The sequence below is a fragment of the Platalea leucorodia genome, assembly GCF_965183815.1.
Source record: "Platalea leucorodia genome assembly, chromosome: 2".
NCBI lineage: Eukaryota > Metazoa > Chordata > Aves > Pelecaniformes > Threskiornithidae > Platalea > Platalea leucorodia.
The window spans coordinates 18,940,500-18,958,733 of record NC_138824.1 but is presented as its reverse complement, the minus strand read 5'-3'; the positions used below and the strand labels follow the sequence as shown (position 1 = coordinate 18,958,733).

Below are 18,234 nucleotides of genomic sequence, written 5' to 3'. Positions count from 1 at the left end.
CTCATTTTTGAGGGGAGAGAGGCAGAAGAGACCCAGTGACTCCATGTTTTGACAGAGAAAGGAAATGCCTTTAGAAAATGAGTTACCTCTAATCTTTCTTTGGACAAGGAAGTAAACAAATATATATTTAACTAGTTTTGATGCTTTAGTTGTGTCATTGCACAATAATTCACACTTATTTTTGAATGTGCACCATTAACTGTTAAGTTCCATTTTGCACGCAGAAATAATTTCAATGACTTGGAGAAAAAAGGAAGAAAAATCAATACAAACAAGGTGTGTCAGAAAGTGGTATAAAATAAGATTTATTTGCAAATCATTTTGACAATAAGGAAACAAGTATCTCTGAGCTGTGCATTTTGGGGATTACATGTCAGTTCCTTCACCTTCCGAGATTTCCATTTGCATGCAATATGGGATACCTCTAGAATTCGAAGTGAACTTTAAAGTGTCCTTTTTTGCCTTGCTGTGCTAAATAATTCCTTCCACAGGCACGCTATAGGAGAGTCAAAGTCTTTGTAACGACAAGCTGTCACAGGGAATGCACAATGAAACAGCCTTGGCTTAGAAAGAAAACTGCCGCATGAGAGCCGTTTCAGATTTGTTTAAGTGTTAAGCGCTTCAAGACTCCCACAGGGAGAAGTGCCTGGTGCTGTAAGCAAAAAAAAAAAAAAAAAACAACCAAAAAACAAAAACCCAAAAAACCAAAACAAACCCAAAGCAAAACCCAAGAAAACCCCAAAACCTAACAAACACCAACACCTACCCCGAAACCCCACAGCTGTACTGAAACCTCCGATTTCTTTCCTATGTAACAATGCACAGTACATCTGGTTATGACCTGAGTTCCCTCTCTTGGAAGCTAAAGACCTGAATCTCATGTAAAATATAAAAGTTCAAGATTTAATAATAATTACTGTATATAAATGAACTCAAGGCAATGCAAAGGGAGAATTGATTTACCTTCGCGCCTGATTGTGGGAGGGTAACCTCTAAATTATGGTTAGAGTCACAGCAGCTGAAGAGGAAGACAGCAGTATCTTCAGAACATTTCTTCAATTTATTTCCACCCTTCTCCCTGACCTTGCTCTCTCCGTCTTTCAAAAAGCCAGGAAATTTCAACCCTGAAGTCACATTTTGAATTAGATGAGATAGGAAGTGTATTCTGAAAACCCTGTATGATTAAGTTCTGAGCAGATCACATTAGGCGTATCTTGGTTTAGGGGAAAGTCCAAAGGGAATACCAGGAAACAAAGTAATAGCTACTCAGAGAAGAAATCAAAGAATCTCAACTAGAACCATTTTCAATACAGTTCTAGAAAATACTTCTTTTTATTACAAAGAGGGACTTTTTTTTTCCTCTTTATAAAGCTCAAAATAATCCCAATATTCGACACTGGAAAAATAATATTTTTCCCCTCTCCCATAAATATAATAACGCAAGAAAAGATGTCTAGATGTCATTGTCACCAGTTCAAATAAGGCATTCATGAATGCATAAGATCATTCAAATGTAAATAAACATGTTATATATATAAATATGCCCCAAAATATTAAAATAACCTTATAAGGGTAATAACTATTCTATTAGTGACAACCATTTCATTTAAGTATTTAGGCAACAAAAACCAGAGAGGATAATAAAGAATCTTAGAGACATTATTTTATTTTGGTCTACTTTAGAAAGACTAAAACAAGATCCAACTGAAAGCTCTTCATTGTCAGTCCACACGCTATCCCACCATGGGGGTCTTCCCTACCCTCTTTATGGAATAAATGACTTGGTCATTTCACATCAACCATTTTTGAAATGATCCTGAGAGCAAGGCCCAGAATCCAGCAACCTCTTCAAGCTGAATGCCTTAGCTAACATCAGGCTGCCTCCTGAACAAGAGCAAAACTGAACAAGTAAAGGATAAAGATTTCAGAACAAATCTTATATTGACAAACATTGCCCTCTTCAATCCCAGCTCGGCCATCTTCAGAGAATGGCAAGGATTTACATCTACCTCCAGTGGTTACGCTCTCCCGTTAGACAGCTCCGAGCCTTTACTCTTCCAAGCCATGCGTATCCCCGTATTTGTGGTGTAGTCAAATGTGAATACAGTTGAGGTTTAGTGACTTCTGATTTGAGCAACAGAGATGCACTGCAGCAATTAAGCTGCAGGTGCCAACATTCTGTATTGGCCCCTAGATTTCATGGTTTTAACAGTATTTTTGCAAGATAAAATTTGCCACATCTCATTAAGATTCCAACGTTTGGAAAATCCTTACCCTGAAAATCCACTATTTGCTGAGGAAGTATCATATTTACTGAGAATGTGAATTAGCTCTTTAATGCATACCATCTTTAATGACAACACTTTAAGAAGACCCTATGCAGTCTTACAAGTTTTGTTCTCTTACATATCCAGGTCTGAAACCTAGAAATGACCAGGGGTTTTTAGAAGTCTTACACAAGTGACCCAGTTTTCATTAAAGGTTTTGGCAGAATAATGTTATATGAAATCTGTAATACACTTGCTAACGTTTATAATCCAATGATCAGTTATAAGAAGTATTATTGCATTTTAAGCGTAAAAATATAGGAGGTTCTATAAAGAAAATTAAAATAGCATTAATCTAATATTGATAGTCATATAAAATAACTCACAATTATGTAAGTTTCCATATTTAATTACACATTTAAAAATAAGTTATAAAAATAATTAAGCTTCTTTAAAACCCCTAAGATATTTTCTTTTAGGAGTTTTTACTCATATCTACTGATTGTCTAGCATCAGCAACAGCTTCTGGTACTCGGACAGTCATATCATCCATCGATTTCTTCAAGCAGATTTGGCAGCCTAAACGTGATCTGTAGGGAAATATAACATTGTCGTTAGCTCTAGCCAATCATATATCTAACAGCATTTACCCCTTATGCCTCCAACATTTGGCCATCCCAAACACATTATGATCTAGAAACAGCCACCCTTGTGCATGGTCTTAATCAAGACCAGTAGTGAATTGCACGCATCAATGCAAAGATGTAAGTGGCAATAAACATTATTTACATTAAGGAACATAGCTCAGTGCATTGGAAAGTTGTACACTGAGTACTTCCTACTTGCTGAGGCAACATATAATAAGGGCGGCTCTTCCATTTTCAGTGGTTCACTAATAGTTCAGTCAAGTGCAGGGCATGACACTTGATCTCACAATGGACATTTGGCATCTCTGAAGAGATGAAGGCAATGAATCTGAATGAAAGCCTCAGAGCAAGCATAGCCTAACCTATCCAGGGCCTGAAGACAGCCCGATGTTTTCAAACTAAACAACTCAAGATCAGGTCATTAAGCCAGAAGGGTAAGAGTGAAGAGACAAGAAACATAGGAAGGAGAAGGATAAAATACTCATAGCACCTGAGGAGATGCAACCCTTCATTTTTCTACCTATCATTCAGCATGAAAAAAAATCTTCTGTGAGCAATTAAAATCGAAAGATTTAATACCACCACAAAATTCTGCAGACACCACAAGCCACTTTTATTGCTGGCATATCTTTAATTCAATGTCCATGCCTTGGTAGTTAAGTACAGCATACTTAAACGTCAGTAAGGATGGGCAATGTTCTGTAGCACCAGTTGAATAATTAATACGTACAGGAATGTAGGCAGAGATATTATAAAAATGGTACTACATTAACATCTATACAGAACTCTTTCAAGCGTGTGGTGATCAACAGTTGTTAAAGCTTCCAATTCAGTACTACACCCGAAAGTAATACTTTTATGTAAATGACTGTATATATCAACTTAAAATTACTGGAACGTATGTGTAAGTACATACACTACCAGAAGATTTCATCTCATGAATATGAATCTGTAAGAATAGCTTTAGAAACGAAAGCTATTAGAGAGATGTGATTGCTGATATTTATATGTAGCATTGCCTGTAAGGCTTAATTTGACTGAAGTGTCTGTTTTTCACTAATGACGAATGCTAATTGCATATGTACTCTGCAGTGTGGCGATGGATTCACTTCATGTGAAATAACACTGGCCTTTGTTTCAAGCCTGCTACACAGCAGTACAAAAAGAACTAGGCAGCGCTGAATAGCACTGCGAGAAACAAACTACCTTCTCCTATTCAAATTCTGCCACAGCATTTACAATTTTATAGATATTTAACCAGATTCCCCCACCCCTTAAAGATGAAGAAGCTTGGACCCCCAAAAAAGATGACTTTGTCAATCCCTGCATAAAAGCCATTCCACCTTTAACCACTTTTATAGGCCTTCCCTTTATTTACTCTCATTCTACTACTTTAAAAAAAGAAAAAAACCAACAAAACAGAAAGTCAGAGTTGCACAAGCATAAAGATACGGTGAATCCCCATTTTGTCATATAATGGTATTTTCTGGTTTTCTACCTGTTCCTACCTAATACTGCCAATGTTCCATTTACCTTTTTGATTTTTTCTTTTTTTGGTTGGGGTTTGGGGTTTTTTTGGTTTTTGTTTTGGTTTTGTTTGGTTTGTTTTTTGGGGGGTTTTTTTGCACCAAACCTTATGCTGACATTCCTGGAAGACACGAGCTAGCTGACAGCCTATTTCAAGTATACAAAGTTACCACTGTTCTACTCACCTCTCCATATGCATTTATCTGCTTCTTTTAACACCAAATTTCATTTCCTATCACTCAATGGCACAAGATCCTTGCACCTGTCTTCACTGAGAGTTTTCAATTTTGCCACACTGAGAAACACAGCACTATATACAAACCTTACTCTTCATTCTCTTTTCCCAAGCCTTTCACAAATATACTCTCTACATAAAACCTAGCACCGATCACTTTTAGATCACACTGTTGATCGCATACTCTTAACAGACAGCAAAATCCTTTAACAAGGTAGAAGTATTTGGGTTTTTTTAACCAATTACTTATCCTTTACAGGGCCTTTACTCTTATCCCACTGCAATTCAAAACTTGGTAAAGGATTTCTGGACCTAAGTAAGATCTTTCTTCATGCTCAGTGACTCATTTGAAGAACGCCTGTATCTGTTACTTCCCTCTACAGAAGCTCTGTTGAATTCTTTCCTTACCATTATTTAGTAGACACTATAAAAAAGCAACAGCCCATACACACATGATTAATGTGTCCAGTATAGAATCAGACTCATTGTTCTCCAGTTCTGATGATCTCATTTTAAAAGCTGGGTTGCTACCTTCCATTCCCTTAATGTGGAAGCTGTTTTAAACCAACTAATTCAGCCTTACGGGCAGCAGTTCGGAAGTGTCACACTGAATTCCTGCAGAACTCCTGGGTGAATGCTACCTAGTCGTTACCATTTGTTACTACTCATTTTACTAATTTGCTGTAATACTACTTCTAGGAACACATCAGTTTGAGACACATAATCCAGGAAGCCCTCTGTAAAGAAACCTTCCAGTGCATGGACATGCCATAACAGCTCTAGAGACAACAGTGCAAAAGAAACTTTGCTTTTATGTTATGTTTGCTTTTATGTTATCGTTTTATATTTTAAGTGCACCTTCTACATCACCTATTGGCTCTTCAGGCAGCCAAGTTTTCTGCTTCTGATAGGTTAGAAACAAAAATATTTTTCTATTTTCTAGCAAGCTATTTCTCAGCCTATTTTTTTCTTCAGTATTCTTCTTAAACATCTAGTTTGCCAGAGTTTGTGTCCCCCATCTTACTACTTTCAATAATCTCTGCTATTCTGCAGTTATTCAAAACAATTTTGTTTTAACCTTTCTAATTAGCTCCTCATTTTAAAAACACATTAACTTTCATGGCAGCTGTAGCTGAAACCTTCCCAAATCAAGAGAGTCACTGACAAGAAAAAGCTTTTATCCTTATACTTATGACAGAGCATAGTAGTGCATCTCCATCAGACAAGTTTACATGAGCACAGAAGACCAGGCAACTGGTTTGCCCCAGAACCTGAAAACTCGTAGGAGAATCATGGCAGATGGTAAGAGCGAAGTAAATTCACACTTAGTAGGCTTATGATTTTTTTCAAGATTGCAAATGTTTTTTGGGAGACAGGAAAAAGGATAAAACAAAAGCAGCTGAAACAAGTTTCTCATAGTTTGACTTCTTTGCCTTTACAACCTCCCAGGAAAGTTAAGATTTGGCTGAAGCGAGAAAAAGTGTACCCTCATGTAGAAATGATTAGTACAGGATTCCCATTACTGGTATAAGGAGATAAACGAGTTAATTCAGTGTACTCCTTTGCAGAGACATAAAAAACCCTATGCTATACAGGCCAGGTATAAAGCCCTCTGACATCACTGGAAATATTCTCAAAAACTTTGACAAGCAGTTCTATTGAAGCATGAAGGAAAGGGCTTATGAAACCTTGAGAGGCACAGCTGCCTACTGTTCATGTTATGTTCTATGACACAGGCTATGTGTACACCAGCAAGTAGTGCAGCCCGCTGGGAATGGGTCTGTGATGAGGATGTGACACCCTAATTACAAGGTGTGCGATGGTGGGGGAGATGCAGAACAGAGGGTTACTTTAGACTAGCACTGGTCTAATCCTATGCACCGAAATGCCCATTAGAGCACACTCTGGGATTAGTTTCACCCAAAGGGACTCTGGCTTGTGTGCTCTAGGAGCACTCTGACATGAGTCAAAGCATGACAAGCGGGGACACTGCCACGTGGGACACTGTTTATCCTAGAGAAGGCTCGGGAGGGGGATCTTATCAATGTACATAAATACCAGAGAGGTTGTGGAGTCTCCATCCTTGGAGATATTCAAAAGCCGTCTGGACATGGTCCTGGGCATCGGCTCTAGGTGGCCCTGCTTGAGCAGGGGGTTGGACCAAGATGACCTCAAGAGGTCCCTTCCAACCTCAACCCTTCTGTGATTCTGTGAAAAGAAGATCTGACCGAAACTAAAATACTATTGTAAACACATTTATAAAATACATTAACTAGCTACAGACTAATGGAGACAGAAAATAGAAGGAAAGGTAAACAAGAACAAGAAAATTCACACACGACAGCAGCAGCAAAGTTATTGTTGAAAGCACTCGGTTTTTCGTCATACTTCAGTATCTGACACTTCTGTGTCAGACACCTCTGAAGAGCAAGTACTGGCAAGTGCCACTCTTCAGTTTACAAAAAACAGTACTGACATCTTTTTAATATGAATTCAGATAAACAATATTTAAACTTGGTGGTCCCATTTGTGTAACAGAATCCAGCTATTCCTTAAAAGCTGATTAAGGCATTCTAAGAATTCTGGACTGCCCCATCTGCAAACCCTTCTTTCCATTCTTTGAGGTAGTGAAGTGTTACGTTGCCTTACGTTTCTGTGAGGCCATATGCCAGGTCCAGCATGTCCATCTCTTCATCAGTAATTGCATCTAGTTTCTCAAATATATGGTCTTCAAAGATTAAATGACAAGTTGAACAGGCTAGCGTTCCTTCACATGCACCTAAAGAAAAAAAAAATCAACAGAAAATTCAAGTTTCAAATTACAGAATTACAGCAGAATTTCAGAAGAAATCCTGTGTTTGTCTCATACAAGAAGCACCTCTGCTGATTAATAAAATGTTTCATATATTCCCATGTTCATATATCTAACTCCGCATTCAACTGTCAATAGTATTTCTACAGTTCCTACAACATTAAGATTTACTTGAATGCTGTAGTTAGTTAAAATACTCAACTAATTCCCTTTCTACCATTTAAAGAGAGAAAAGTTTTCCACTATAAGAATGCAAAAGCAGACAACACTGTCAATCAACACCAATTTATTCCCAAGGTTGATCCTTCTATCCCTCTTTTTCCCATGGTTTTGAAAAGGTCTCCTCAAGAAGTTCAGCAGAAGACGCCTGCTATACAAAAAAATTCCTCAGAAGTACACGAAGGTGGGATTTTATACATGGTATTTCTTCTCACTCAACAGAACACTAATTCCCAGCAACAAAGGTAGCGAGGCTAGAGAGAGATGGTTTTCTCTGTGTTAGAGGCCTACATGTACTACTAGTCAATCCAGCCTGAGCCAAGGATCTAATAATTTGCTAGGGCTGAAAAGAACAAGCACCAACTACATCTACCTGCTAGAGCAGTCAGGTCATCACAGGACAGCAAAAGTTTGAACACTAACAAATTTGTCTCTGCCACTGTATAGGGCTGTCACCAAGTTCTCTGCTGAAAAAGAAACATGCAACTTCAAGAGGAGGAGAAAGCTGAACTCTTCACACTTGTGTGGAGACTGGGGTTGGGACACACAAACCCCCACCTCTGATTTAAATTGTTACAAGAGAAGCAGGTAAGACATTAGCCAAGTTTAATTTATTTACTCATTTCCAGGAAAGCAGAACCAAGACTATTGTGACCACATCACCTTTGTACTCGTATGGAAACAAAGGGAAGCAAGGCTGCATGTATCACCACTGCTATGAAAAGAAACAGTGGGATTCATCATCAGACCACAAGAACCATACAGAAAGCACCGTGCTATTACACATAGTAATGGTATCAACAGCATATATGCAAAGTGAGCAGGACACTGTACTGAAAGACTTGATTTTTAAAATATATGAAGTCTTCTAGTACATACAAATGCATGTGAAAAAGTAGAGTTTAAATAAAGTACCAAATGTAAAATTTGTCGTATCAGCAGTTTAAGCGTTTTATTGTTGGGGGAGGTGGGGGCAGGAAGACAGAACACTGACCAGTCTATTTGAACAGCGGAAGGTCTTTCTGCAACTGTAAAGCTAGCAGGAGCAAATGAATTGAGTGAAGCTGAATCATTCAGCAGTTTAAGTCCCTACACAAAGATATTTCTATTATTATTACTGCACATGGGATGCCCCCTAGTGACAGAAGTAAATAGGTAAGATTTACATTTTACAGTTTTTCCCCTTATTACTTTTTTTCTGAACACAGAACATACATTTTTACATTATTTATACTGCATTATTTCTCTGCCCTAGTATGATGTTTCATTAGCAAATTACTATTGAAATGGGACTAGCATATATTGTAATTAAAGATTTGCAGTAACTCCAATGTTTAGTTTGGCTTCTGTTTATTGACAGCATTATCTTCCCCACCCCCCCTTTACCACAATCCTTTAATGTGGCTGATATTTACATAAACAGAGCATATTTACTGTGGAATACAAGCAGACTAGCCATAAGCCTATATGACACATCTAATAAGTAATACATAAAGCTAGTTATCCCAACACATTACAGATTTTTAAGAGATAATTTTCTTCCCCAAATGTATGCAACTCTAGACATAAGAGTTGTCTCAGACATAAGTCTGACTTCAAATCTTATGAAACATTTTATTACTAGCAGTGAAATTTATTTGCACTTAAATAAAACACACCTCAGATTTTAAACTGTGCTACACTAGCCCACTTATTTTTTTTTCCCCTCTAATCGCTCCATGGTATGCATTCACTCATGCAAATTGTACTTCCACTTCTGCTTTAGTTTGTACTATTAATTCTTAAGCTCATGTTCATGCAAATACCTGTCCAGAGGTATTTAATTGCCATTACCAAATACCACTGCTTTGCATGGTCAGAATCCTACAACTTCAATGGAACTAACCATGGAAACTACAAAAGTTTGAAGGAATAGGGAAGTGTTACAACTTCCTCCTATTCTCATTTTAAACAGAACTTGTACCAAGTTAGAATTTCACTAGGACATCGGTCTCCTTTACCCCAGTCCTTTAATAAGAATTAAACTTTTTGCTCTTCCCTGCTAACTGACATGGATTTGGTTGTTTCTTTCACTTAGCACTCAAGTACTTACAGCAATTTGTGCTACAAAAAGCCTGATAACGAATTGAGACAGTATGGCAATAATGAAGTAACCAGACACTGTTAGAAATACACCAGTTTTGTGTTGCCTCCAGAACCTTTCAGCTCAGAAGAGTCTGCAGGTGGCATCTTTCAGATTCCACCTTGACAGCACTCCCACATTCCCCTCCTTTAACATTCAAGCAAGGCTCACTCCAAATATTTTTTTAGAACTTGACCCAAAATATTCTATGCACCTGCAGGAAAAAAAAAAAAAAATGGAGAGAAAATGGGGAGAAAATCCAAATAAAGTACAGCTAGATTTTATAAATCAACTGTGAATGAATATTTATTTATGAATTTGACTTGATGATCTTAAGGGTCTCTTCCAATCTAAATGATTCTATGATTCTATAAATATTTATGAATAAACTGGTAATAGAACATAGTTTCTAGACACCGAATACAGTATTCAGTGAATCTACTTACCAAAACCATCTATGTCTAGATTATTATCAACAACCACATCCAGCAATGAATCCCCAGGTTTTCCTTTGGCTGTTAGTTTGTCACCATCACGATTTATGAAATGAACAGTTATTTTATCTTCTGAGCTGAAAAAAAAAGTACATAATGGAATTAAAGAAAGAATTCTAGAATTTTTTAAATCTTTAAAATTGATTGAATACTATTAAACCAGTAATCACTATCAACTCTAAGAGCACCAAAACCTAAGTTACTGGCTTTTAAAAGCTGTAACAGTTACAGGCATTTACTGCTCTGCATTGAACAAAGGCCATGAAAAAAATAACAAAAAAAAAAACCAACTTGGTTTGTGTTTTGTCACTAGAAGCTATATAGGATCCTGCTGTTTTGCCTTTCACTGAAGAGACTCGGAGCTATTTTATTTTAGGCAAAATATTTGTATTTTTACCAAATAAAAGAGGTCATTTTAAATGCTTCACTCCTTTCTTCCTGTGGATTTATAAAATTTTAATTGGTCTCATTGTTGTCATTTAGAACAAATTTTAAAATTTTCCCATTTCTGCTTAGAGTTTAAGGCATTTGACTTTATTAGTTCCAAAATTTGATTATCCTCTCCTCCCAAGAACAAAAATCCTCCAGAAGCATTCTGCTTTTTTTTGAGCACAGATTCTCTTAGGAATTTACTTTGTAAATATTAATTCCAGTGAAGTTCAAAGTTTTGACATTGGCTTCAAAGAAAGAGGGTTTCGTATTTTGCTGCTTTGCTTTTCAGACAATTATGTTTATTTAAGAAAAATTTCTCTTGCAGTCTGCATAAAAATTTCTTAAGAGTAATGCTTTTAATATGAAAAAATATTTTTGATTGTTCCATATTATGTCATTTCACATGCAAATTAAAGGAAAGCTGTTAAAATGCTAATAATTAAAATAGAGCTTGTTTGGTTTTAAACTATTTTCTTTCCTATAGAAAGTGAATAAAACAGGAAAAACTTGTTGGATGGACAGCAAAGAAACCTGCCAAGAGATGAGAGATACAAATAAAACAACTGGAAGCTAATGCAAAAATCTATGTTTCAATGTCAAATCCATGTTTAACAACAGCATGCTTAACATTACCTTCAATCTTTTTAGTAATTTGGTCTTTCAGTGATCTATCATATGGAAAGCATACAAGCTTGAAAATCAAGGCACGCCCTGGAAAACTAACCTGCAGAGCTGAATATTGAAGCAAAAATTTGCAAGTGGCCATACTGAAACATCAGTAAACAGCTTATTCTTAGAACTGGCTGTAAAAGAAAACGTGGTTTTAGCAATCTGAGTCCTAGCTTGTTTTGAAAAACAACAAATGTTTGTTGCTGTACACTTAATATACTTGCCACAACTGTAAGCTCAGTTGGCAGCAGTACATGCCGTGATTCATTATGATGTCATGTTCAATTCTTGTCATATCATCCCTCAGTCCATTCTCCAGAAGGCAGCCGCAAGCTACTATTAACTATAAATTCATTCCAAAATTATAATCAGTAATGAAGGATTGACCTGGCTGATCTGCAGAATGCAACTGAAGCATGCACTGCAATAAAATTCAGAAATCTTAAAGATCTAGCTTTAGAAAATACAATTAATGTTGCACAGTCAACTGTGATATCAAAGGACCACCTCCAGCAAACCGTTCTGTGGGGGTTTAAGTTACCACTCTGCTCTTCTTTTTGCTCCTCTGCTGTGTTAACACCTCCCACAGCACAACTAAGGAAACAAGCACCCACTTCTTAGATATACTAGTAAAAAATTCACCACCTTCACTGGAAGTTTAAGACTGATGGGTTTAGATTGCATCTGGAAAGGTACAGATTCACTCTCTGACAGCCAAAGTAAACCACTGACAGTGTAATTTTAAACTGCTTCAAAAAGCCCTTCCAGAGCTCACCAAAATACACTCTCATTTAGTGAAATATTTCTGTCAACATGACAAACACAACCCTGACAGGAGCCACAACGCAAGATGTACTTGTATTTATGGGCATCCTCTGCCCAAGGTATAGACATGGCAAGTACTAAATATTTGTTTAATATCCAAACCATACCTTTTCCTCTGTTATAGGATGAGGCAATCACAAGTAACATGGACCAAACAGCAAGATGTCTGGCCATCCATTAGATCACCAGAACTTTTGTAAAAGACAAAGTCATCTCCCTCCCAGTTTTCAAAACACCTGTGATTACACTTCAATCTGGAAAAAAAGAACGGTCCTGGCCTCCCTCCTTTGTTCCTTCTATCTCCAGCACTCACACTGTCACGCAGTAAATTAGGTCTGCAAACAAAACTGGCTGAAACCCAGCCTTCATAGGTCAATGGCCATATGAATGTCAGAACCGGTACACAGTCACACCTGCCCCTTATAGGAAAATTACGTCAGTTTAAAACAATTGTGTTACTGCAACTTTATGATGCAATAACACAATCTAAGCTTCACAATCAGCTTAAACCAATCTCTTTCTAATATAAGAATGTGGTTTTGGGTGATCCCCACTCCAAATCGCCCTGCCATCATCCTTACACCAGTATTGCCACAAGTCAACTCATTTTGCTAGTCTGGCTGAAAATCAACCATAAAACCAGTCTCAGCTGAACCAGCAAGCAAAACTGACAGAAGCGCCACTGCCCACAACAAAAATGAGGAAACAGCAGTTGGATCCTCTTTCCGGTAGTAACAATCTTACATTAGCTTCAGCCAGTTGTGGGACTGCACCGTGGCTGTGCGGGCCTAACCGGTGCGGCATGCAGCAAGGGGACAAACCAAAGTACCACCACTAAGCCACTGACTTTTGTTAAAGATCACTACAGTAATTAATGGCACCTAATCCACCCTGGTTGATAACCGAAACTAAAATTTATTTATTCATAATAAAGCTAGAGGTAGCCTTCTTAAGTTTTCCAGTAGGATCCTTTTTTCTGCTATTGCCATCTTTACCACTCTTCACATAGCCAAAATGTTTAATTTAAAAAAATCACCAAGGCTTTATTGTGCATGAGCCTGAGCAGTGAAAATACCTTCAGAAGTGCGTGTATGTAATAATCAGACTAGTCTGGCATTCAACACACACACTTTGCACATCTTTTCAATGACTAGGAGATACCATTAAAAAAATAATTATAATCACACCGGCATGAAACAATATTTAGGCTTTATAAATTTGAAGTAACATGGCTTTTGTCTACCCAGACATTGTTTGCGTGAAGGAAAAAAAAAAAAAAAAACCAAAAAACCCCACACACCACCATACTGTGAACTAGTCATAGGCAATTAGCATGAAACACATGACAGGTCTATGCAAGTATAAATAGCCTCAGGATCATCAGGAAGAACAAAACATATTTATGCATAAAGCATAAATATCCCAATTCACGCTCAAATGAACCCTTTTCACCAGATGTAAAATACTATTAATTTCTTCATATGGTTGCCACAGTACTATCAGCTTTGTTATCAAGTGTCCCCAGGATACCCTAAATTAAGCATACTGCAAATGCACAGAAGAGCACCAGAGAACTGTAAACGCTGCTCATTGTCCCTCCCATGGAAAAAAGAGTAAGTACTGCAACAATCCTGGCAGCTACCTCTTCCCCCTTAAAAGAAGCATCCTTTTGAATCTTTGGCTATTACTTCCAAGTTAAGAATCACCTCTTGCATTCCTCCAAAGAAAGCATAAAGATAACAACTGTAGCCTGGTGTTGCACATGGCGAGACCAACTCCATTATTTCCAGATCTTCTATTAAACGGTAAATCTAACAGCCTTACCTAATTGCCTGAAGAGTTTAATGAATGAAACTATTATACAGGCCTCAATTAAAATATGGAAGTTGTAAATCTGAATTAATCTTTAAAACAGGTAGTAATTACGTTGTGCACCAAAAACATTGTACAGCTATCTAAGCCAGTATAAAAGAATTTGGAGATAACTACTGTTCACCATGAAATGAGAAGGGAGGATAACGGAAAAAAACGGAGCAAGAGAAAGAATGAAATGGAAATGAAAGCATAACACCTGATGCTTCACTAAAGCCCTTGGTAACTTCTACTCACAAGAATCACCTCAGCTGATGATTTATACAGCTAGGTCTTCATCCTCCAGACACAAATACAGCTAATTTTATATATACAAACAATGATGTATCTTTTTACTGGAATAACACTGACTGACTACATAAAGTTCAGGATCTGGGTCTCAAATAATAGGACATCCAGAAATGGTAGGACTAGAGAAAATAACTTGCACATGAGTGGAGACAATACTAACGTATGAAAGAAACAAGGATTTTCTTTTTCTCCCAGCTCACTCAGCCAGGCTATGACATAGAGTATATAAACAATGCATTTGAAATACTTGCTTGCGTGAGCTTTTTTGCTGGTATGCTTGCGCAATGAATGTGGATAAATTCCAACTTGTAGTCTGTTTGTGAAAGAAATGAGGGATTACAAGTTTTACATTACTATTAGGTAATGAAATGTTTCCCTTTTTAGTATTCTTTTTTCCTCCCATTATACCCTGTTAAATAATTTTTAGGAACTTTTAAAAATTTGACAATACTTTACAAAAATTTTTTGATTTTCTGAATGAAAAACTGCTAATCAGGGACTTCAAAATAACTGATGGTCAGGGCACTCACTCAGTGGAGACTTATTTTTAAGACACTCAGCAGGGTCACTCAAAGGAGAGATCTAAACTAGAACTTACCTGTCTCACATGGGAGCCCTAGAATAAAAAGTTAGTTTGTCTCTCCATATTAAAAGTATCTGCTGAAACAAAGTAAAAGAGCACCTAGAGGACAGTTTAAAAGCGAACTATTTAAACAGCTTTGATGGCAAGAGCACTACTGAACCCTCTGGGAACAGGCTAGGCTACACCACTGATGTCAGACAGCTGATCATGGGTCCTGTTCTGAGTCAAAGAAACTTCTCTTGCAACCAAGTAAATCAGGCTTTTAAGACTTCTGTATTTTAAATACCGAAAGTTAACTGTAGGCTCTGACTTATCTTTGAGTACACAAGCTACAAGTCAGAAGGTCATGCATAAACAGTCTTTGACTACTTGTACCAAGTTGCCAATCTATAGTTGTGGGCTGTGGAATATTAAATGTCTACAGATGTAATGCATTTTGAAACACCTACTCATATATCCTGGTGAGGAGAGGAGGGACTTTGTGCGCTTAGATGCACAAGTGCTCTTCAGTAAAGGAAAACTATACTAAAGGGAGATGAGATCTTCAGTATTGGGCTCTCTCTGATGTGCTGTATTTCTACCACAAGCCTAGCCAGGCTTCCACAAAAAGGAAAAAAAAAAAAAAAAAGAAAAAAAAAGGGCAAGCACTGCACTGCACAAAAAAGCAACACTGATAAGGTCAAAACCTCTTAGAAAACTTCTTTGAATGTTAGGAACCCTAGTTTAGCTTTCCACGAGATTCCAAGTTGGGTCAACGGGGTTCCAGATCGCATAGGCCCTGTGGCTTAACCAGGCCGCGGGGTCGGTGCGGCGCCCGGCCCGGGCCGGCCCACAGGCACCTCCCGCGAACAGCGCGGCGGGGCAGGGCCCGCCCCACCGCCGAGGGCGCCCGGCGCCACCCCGGGGGGAGGCGGGTGGAAGGTCCCCCCGCAGAGCGCTTCGGTGCCACCGCCACGGCAGCCGCAGGCGGGACGGCGAGAGCCGGGGCGAAGCGCGGCCGTGAGAGGGCCGAGGAGAAGGCCGGGACCTGCCCCGGGCGGGCCCGGGACAACGGGGCACCGCGGGCCGCGGCGCGGCGAGCGACCGGGGGAAGGTCAGGCAGCGCCAGCCCGGCCGGCCGCCCCCGCCCGGGCAGCCCGTGCCACAGGCGGCCGCTGGCCCCGGGTGCCCTCAGCGCCGAGGCGCAGGCAGCGGCCCGGGAAGGCACGGCGCTGCCGCGGCGGGAAGGCGGCCGCCGCCGCGAGGAGCCCGCCCGGCGCCTCACGGCTCCGACCCTCTTACCTGAGCACCGCCCGGGCGGAGAGGCTGAACAGCCGGGCTGCCCTCACGGCAGCAACGGCGGCGGCGCCGCCGCAGCCCGGCCTCGTCCCGGCTGCCGGCGAGGCGGAGAAGAGCCAGCGGCGGGAGGAAGCGGCGGCGGCCCGGAGGAGCCGGGCCGGCCCCGGGGCGGCCATGGCGGCGGCGGCGGCACGGGAGCGCGGGGCCTCTGCGCCGGCACCGGGCGAGGGGCGGGGGCAAAGTCCCGGCGCTTACGCCTCCGGCGCGAGCTGCGGCGATTCTCGCAGCCGTCTACGTAGCGCACTTCCCGCCCCATGACGGGAAGAGCGGGGTTACGCAAAGTGCGCAGCGGTGCGCTGAGGGAAGGGGCCGGGCCTTACGGAAAAGGCGCAGGGCGCTGCTCGCCCGCGGCGCTCCCGTCAGCTTCGCGCTTGCTCCCGCAGACCACGCCGTAGGCCGGTGAAAGCTCTCTGGCTCCCAAATCCAAGCCTTATCCCTAGTCTTCCCGGGAAGGTGGTCCCATGGAGCCCCGCACGTCCCACCCCCCTCCCCGGCTGGGGCTGCGAGGGATTACTTGCCAAGGCGGGGGCTCAGCCTGCCTGGGCCCCGGTGGGGTCCCCGACACAGGCTGTGGAGGCTGTGCCCAAGGAGTCGGCACTACATCCCAAAGGCCCCTTTGGGAGGCCTGGCCTGTGAGGGACTGGGATCCTTGGCTCCAGGCAGGGCAAGAAGCACGGCCCCAGGGAAGTCGTGCTGGCGGCTCGGGGGTCTCGGCTGCCCGCCGGGCTGTCCAGGCATGGCCACCGAGACATGCCCAGGTCCTCGTTACTGTTTCTCATGACAGAAGATCAACTTCTAAAGCTCAGGCATCAGCAAAGGGACAGCGATGCTATCAGAGGTTTTAACAGGAGGTGAGCATTCATGGTCAATGGCTCAAATATCAGTATGTGCAACAGGAAATTTTGAGATATCCTGAGCAATTACAGACCATATATGTAGACTTAATTTGGCTCTTTGCAATGTACACATTGCTCTACAAGTTTTGATTAGATGGTTATGTAGATCCTCTTCACTCTACCACACCCAGACTGGAGAGTGCTGAGGGAATGAGGAAGAAATGGAGCATTTACTTCAAAACAATTCATTCAAACAGGAGTGGAAATAAATGGGGAAAAGGAGGACATGTTTACTTCTGATGCACTTGAGTTAGCTAAGATTACTCCTGATGCCTTATGATTTTAGGAGTGTGGTTTTGTTGCATCAGAGTAAGAACAAAGAGGGAGATAACATACTATGTAACTTAAACTGGTATATTTTCTTTAAGGAGAGGAGAAGGTTGTGGAAATGTCAAGAGCCTCCAAAATGTCTGGCCATAAACAAAGTGACTTGCATGTGCCAGTTTTCTCTGCTTCAGGTATATAGCTCGTACCCTCTAAATTAGACTCAATGTCGTTATAGGGATTCCCTTTACCCGTGACAAATATGGCCAACGTAAAATTTTACACAGTCTGAATCTTGTCTTTTAAGCTTTATTTCAATTACTGCTATGTCAAAGTAGCTTCTATAGCACCTATATTGCATGAATCCTGTTATACCAAGCTTATTTCATGTCATTACCCTTTACAATCCAGTATTCTTTCCATAAAAACAAATTTACTGCTGTGTCCATCTAGATTTAGCACAGGATTTTAAAAGCATTACAATTACCTAGATGCACAGTGTACCTCTAAATTTCAGCTGACATGAGGTTGACCATTTTTTCTAGGCAATTTCCTTAAAAGCTGTACCTGTCACAGAGGCTGCAGTAACTTTACACAGGTCGCCACTGTGTAGTACAGGCAGAATAGGTTTCAGTGGTTCTTTGATTACTAGCAAAATAATTGCACTTGTTCAAATATACCGTTCATAGAGTAATGTTTTTTAAATATAACTGAAATCAATGCACTCAATATGTTTATTAA

At 40.2% G+C, this 18,234-nt stretch overlaps 1 protein-coding gene across 4 annotated transcripts; it reads right to left on the bottom strand.

The window, feature by feature from the left end:
* Window positions 1–292: 292 nt before the first annotated feature.
* On the bottom strand, window positions 293–16,496 carry FDX1 (ferredoxin 1). Of its 4 annotated transcripts, XR_014227491.1 has the most exons (6): window positions 16,277–16,496; window positions 10,276–10,400; window positions 7,326–7,455; window positions 6,735–6,909; window positions 2,010–2,857; window positions 293–1,900 (listed from the first exon to the last, which is right to left on the bottom strand). XR_014227491.1 is itself a non-coding variant. In XM_082304868.1 (5 exons), the coding sequence occupies exons 1-5, from the start codon at window positions 16,447–16,449 to the stop codon at window positions 2,813–2,815; spliced, it is 648 nt and encodes a 215-aa protein (XP_082160994.1). In that variant the 5' UTR covers window positions 16,450–16,496; the 3' UTR covers window positions 293–2,812. The 4 variants fall into 4 exon arrangements, 2 of the variants coding, with proteins under 2 accessions (XP_082160994.1, XP_082160995.1); XM_082304868.1 differs by having other exon boundaries at window positions 293–2,857; XR_014227492.1 differs by lacking the exon at window positions 293–1,900 and having other exon boundaries at window positions 2,772–2,857; window positions 6,735–6,884.
* Between the last annotated feature and the right edge of the window lie 1,738 nt (window positions 16,497–18,234).

Coding starts and splice junctions, on each gene's coding strand:
- FDX1 (XM_082304868.1), bottom strand. CDS start 16,449: ATGGCCGCCCCGGGGCCGGCCCGGCTCCTCCGGGCCGCCGCCGCTTCC. Junction 7,456..10,275: donor TCTAGACATAGATGGTTTTG/GTAAGTAGATTC, acceptor TTTTTTCTTTAG/GTGCATGTGAAGGAACGCTA. Junction 2,858..6,734: donor GAGACTCCACAACCTCTCTG/GTATTTATGTAC, acceptor ATTTCCCTACAG/ATCACGTTTAGGCTGCCAAA.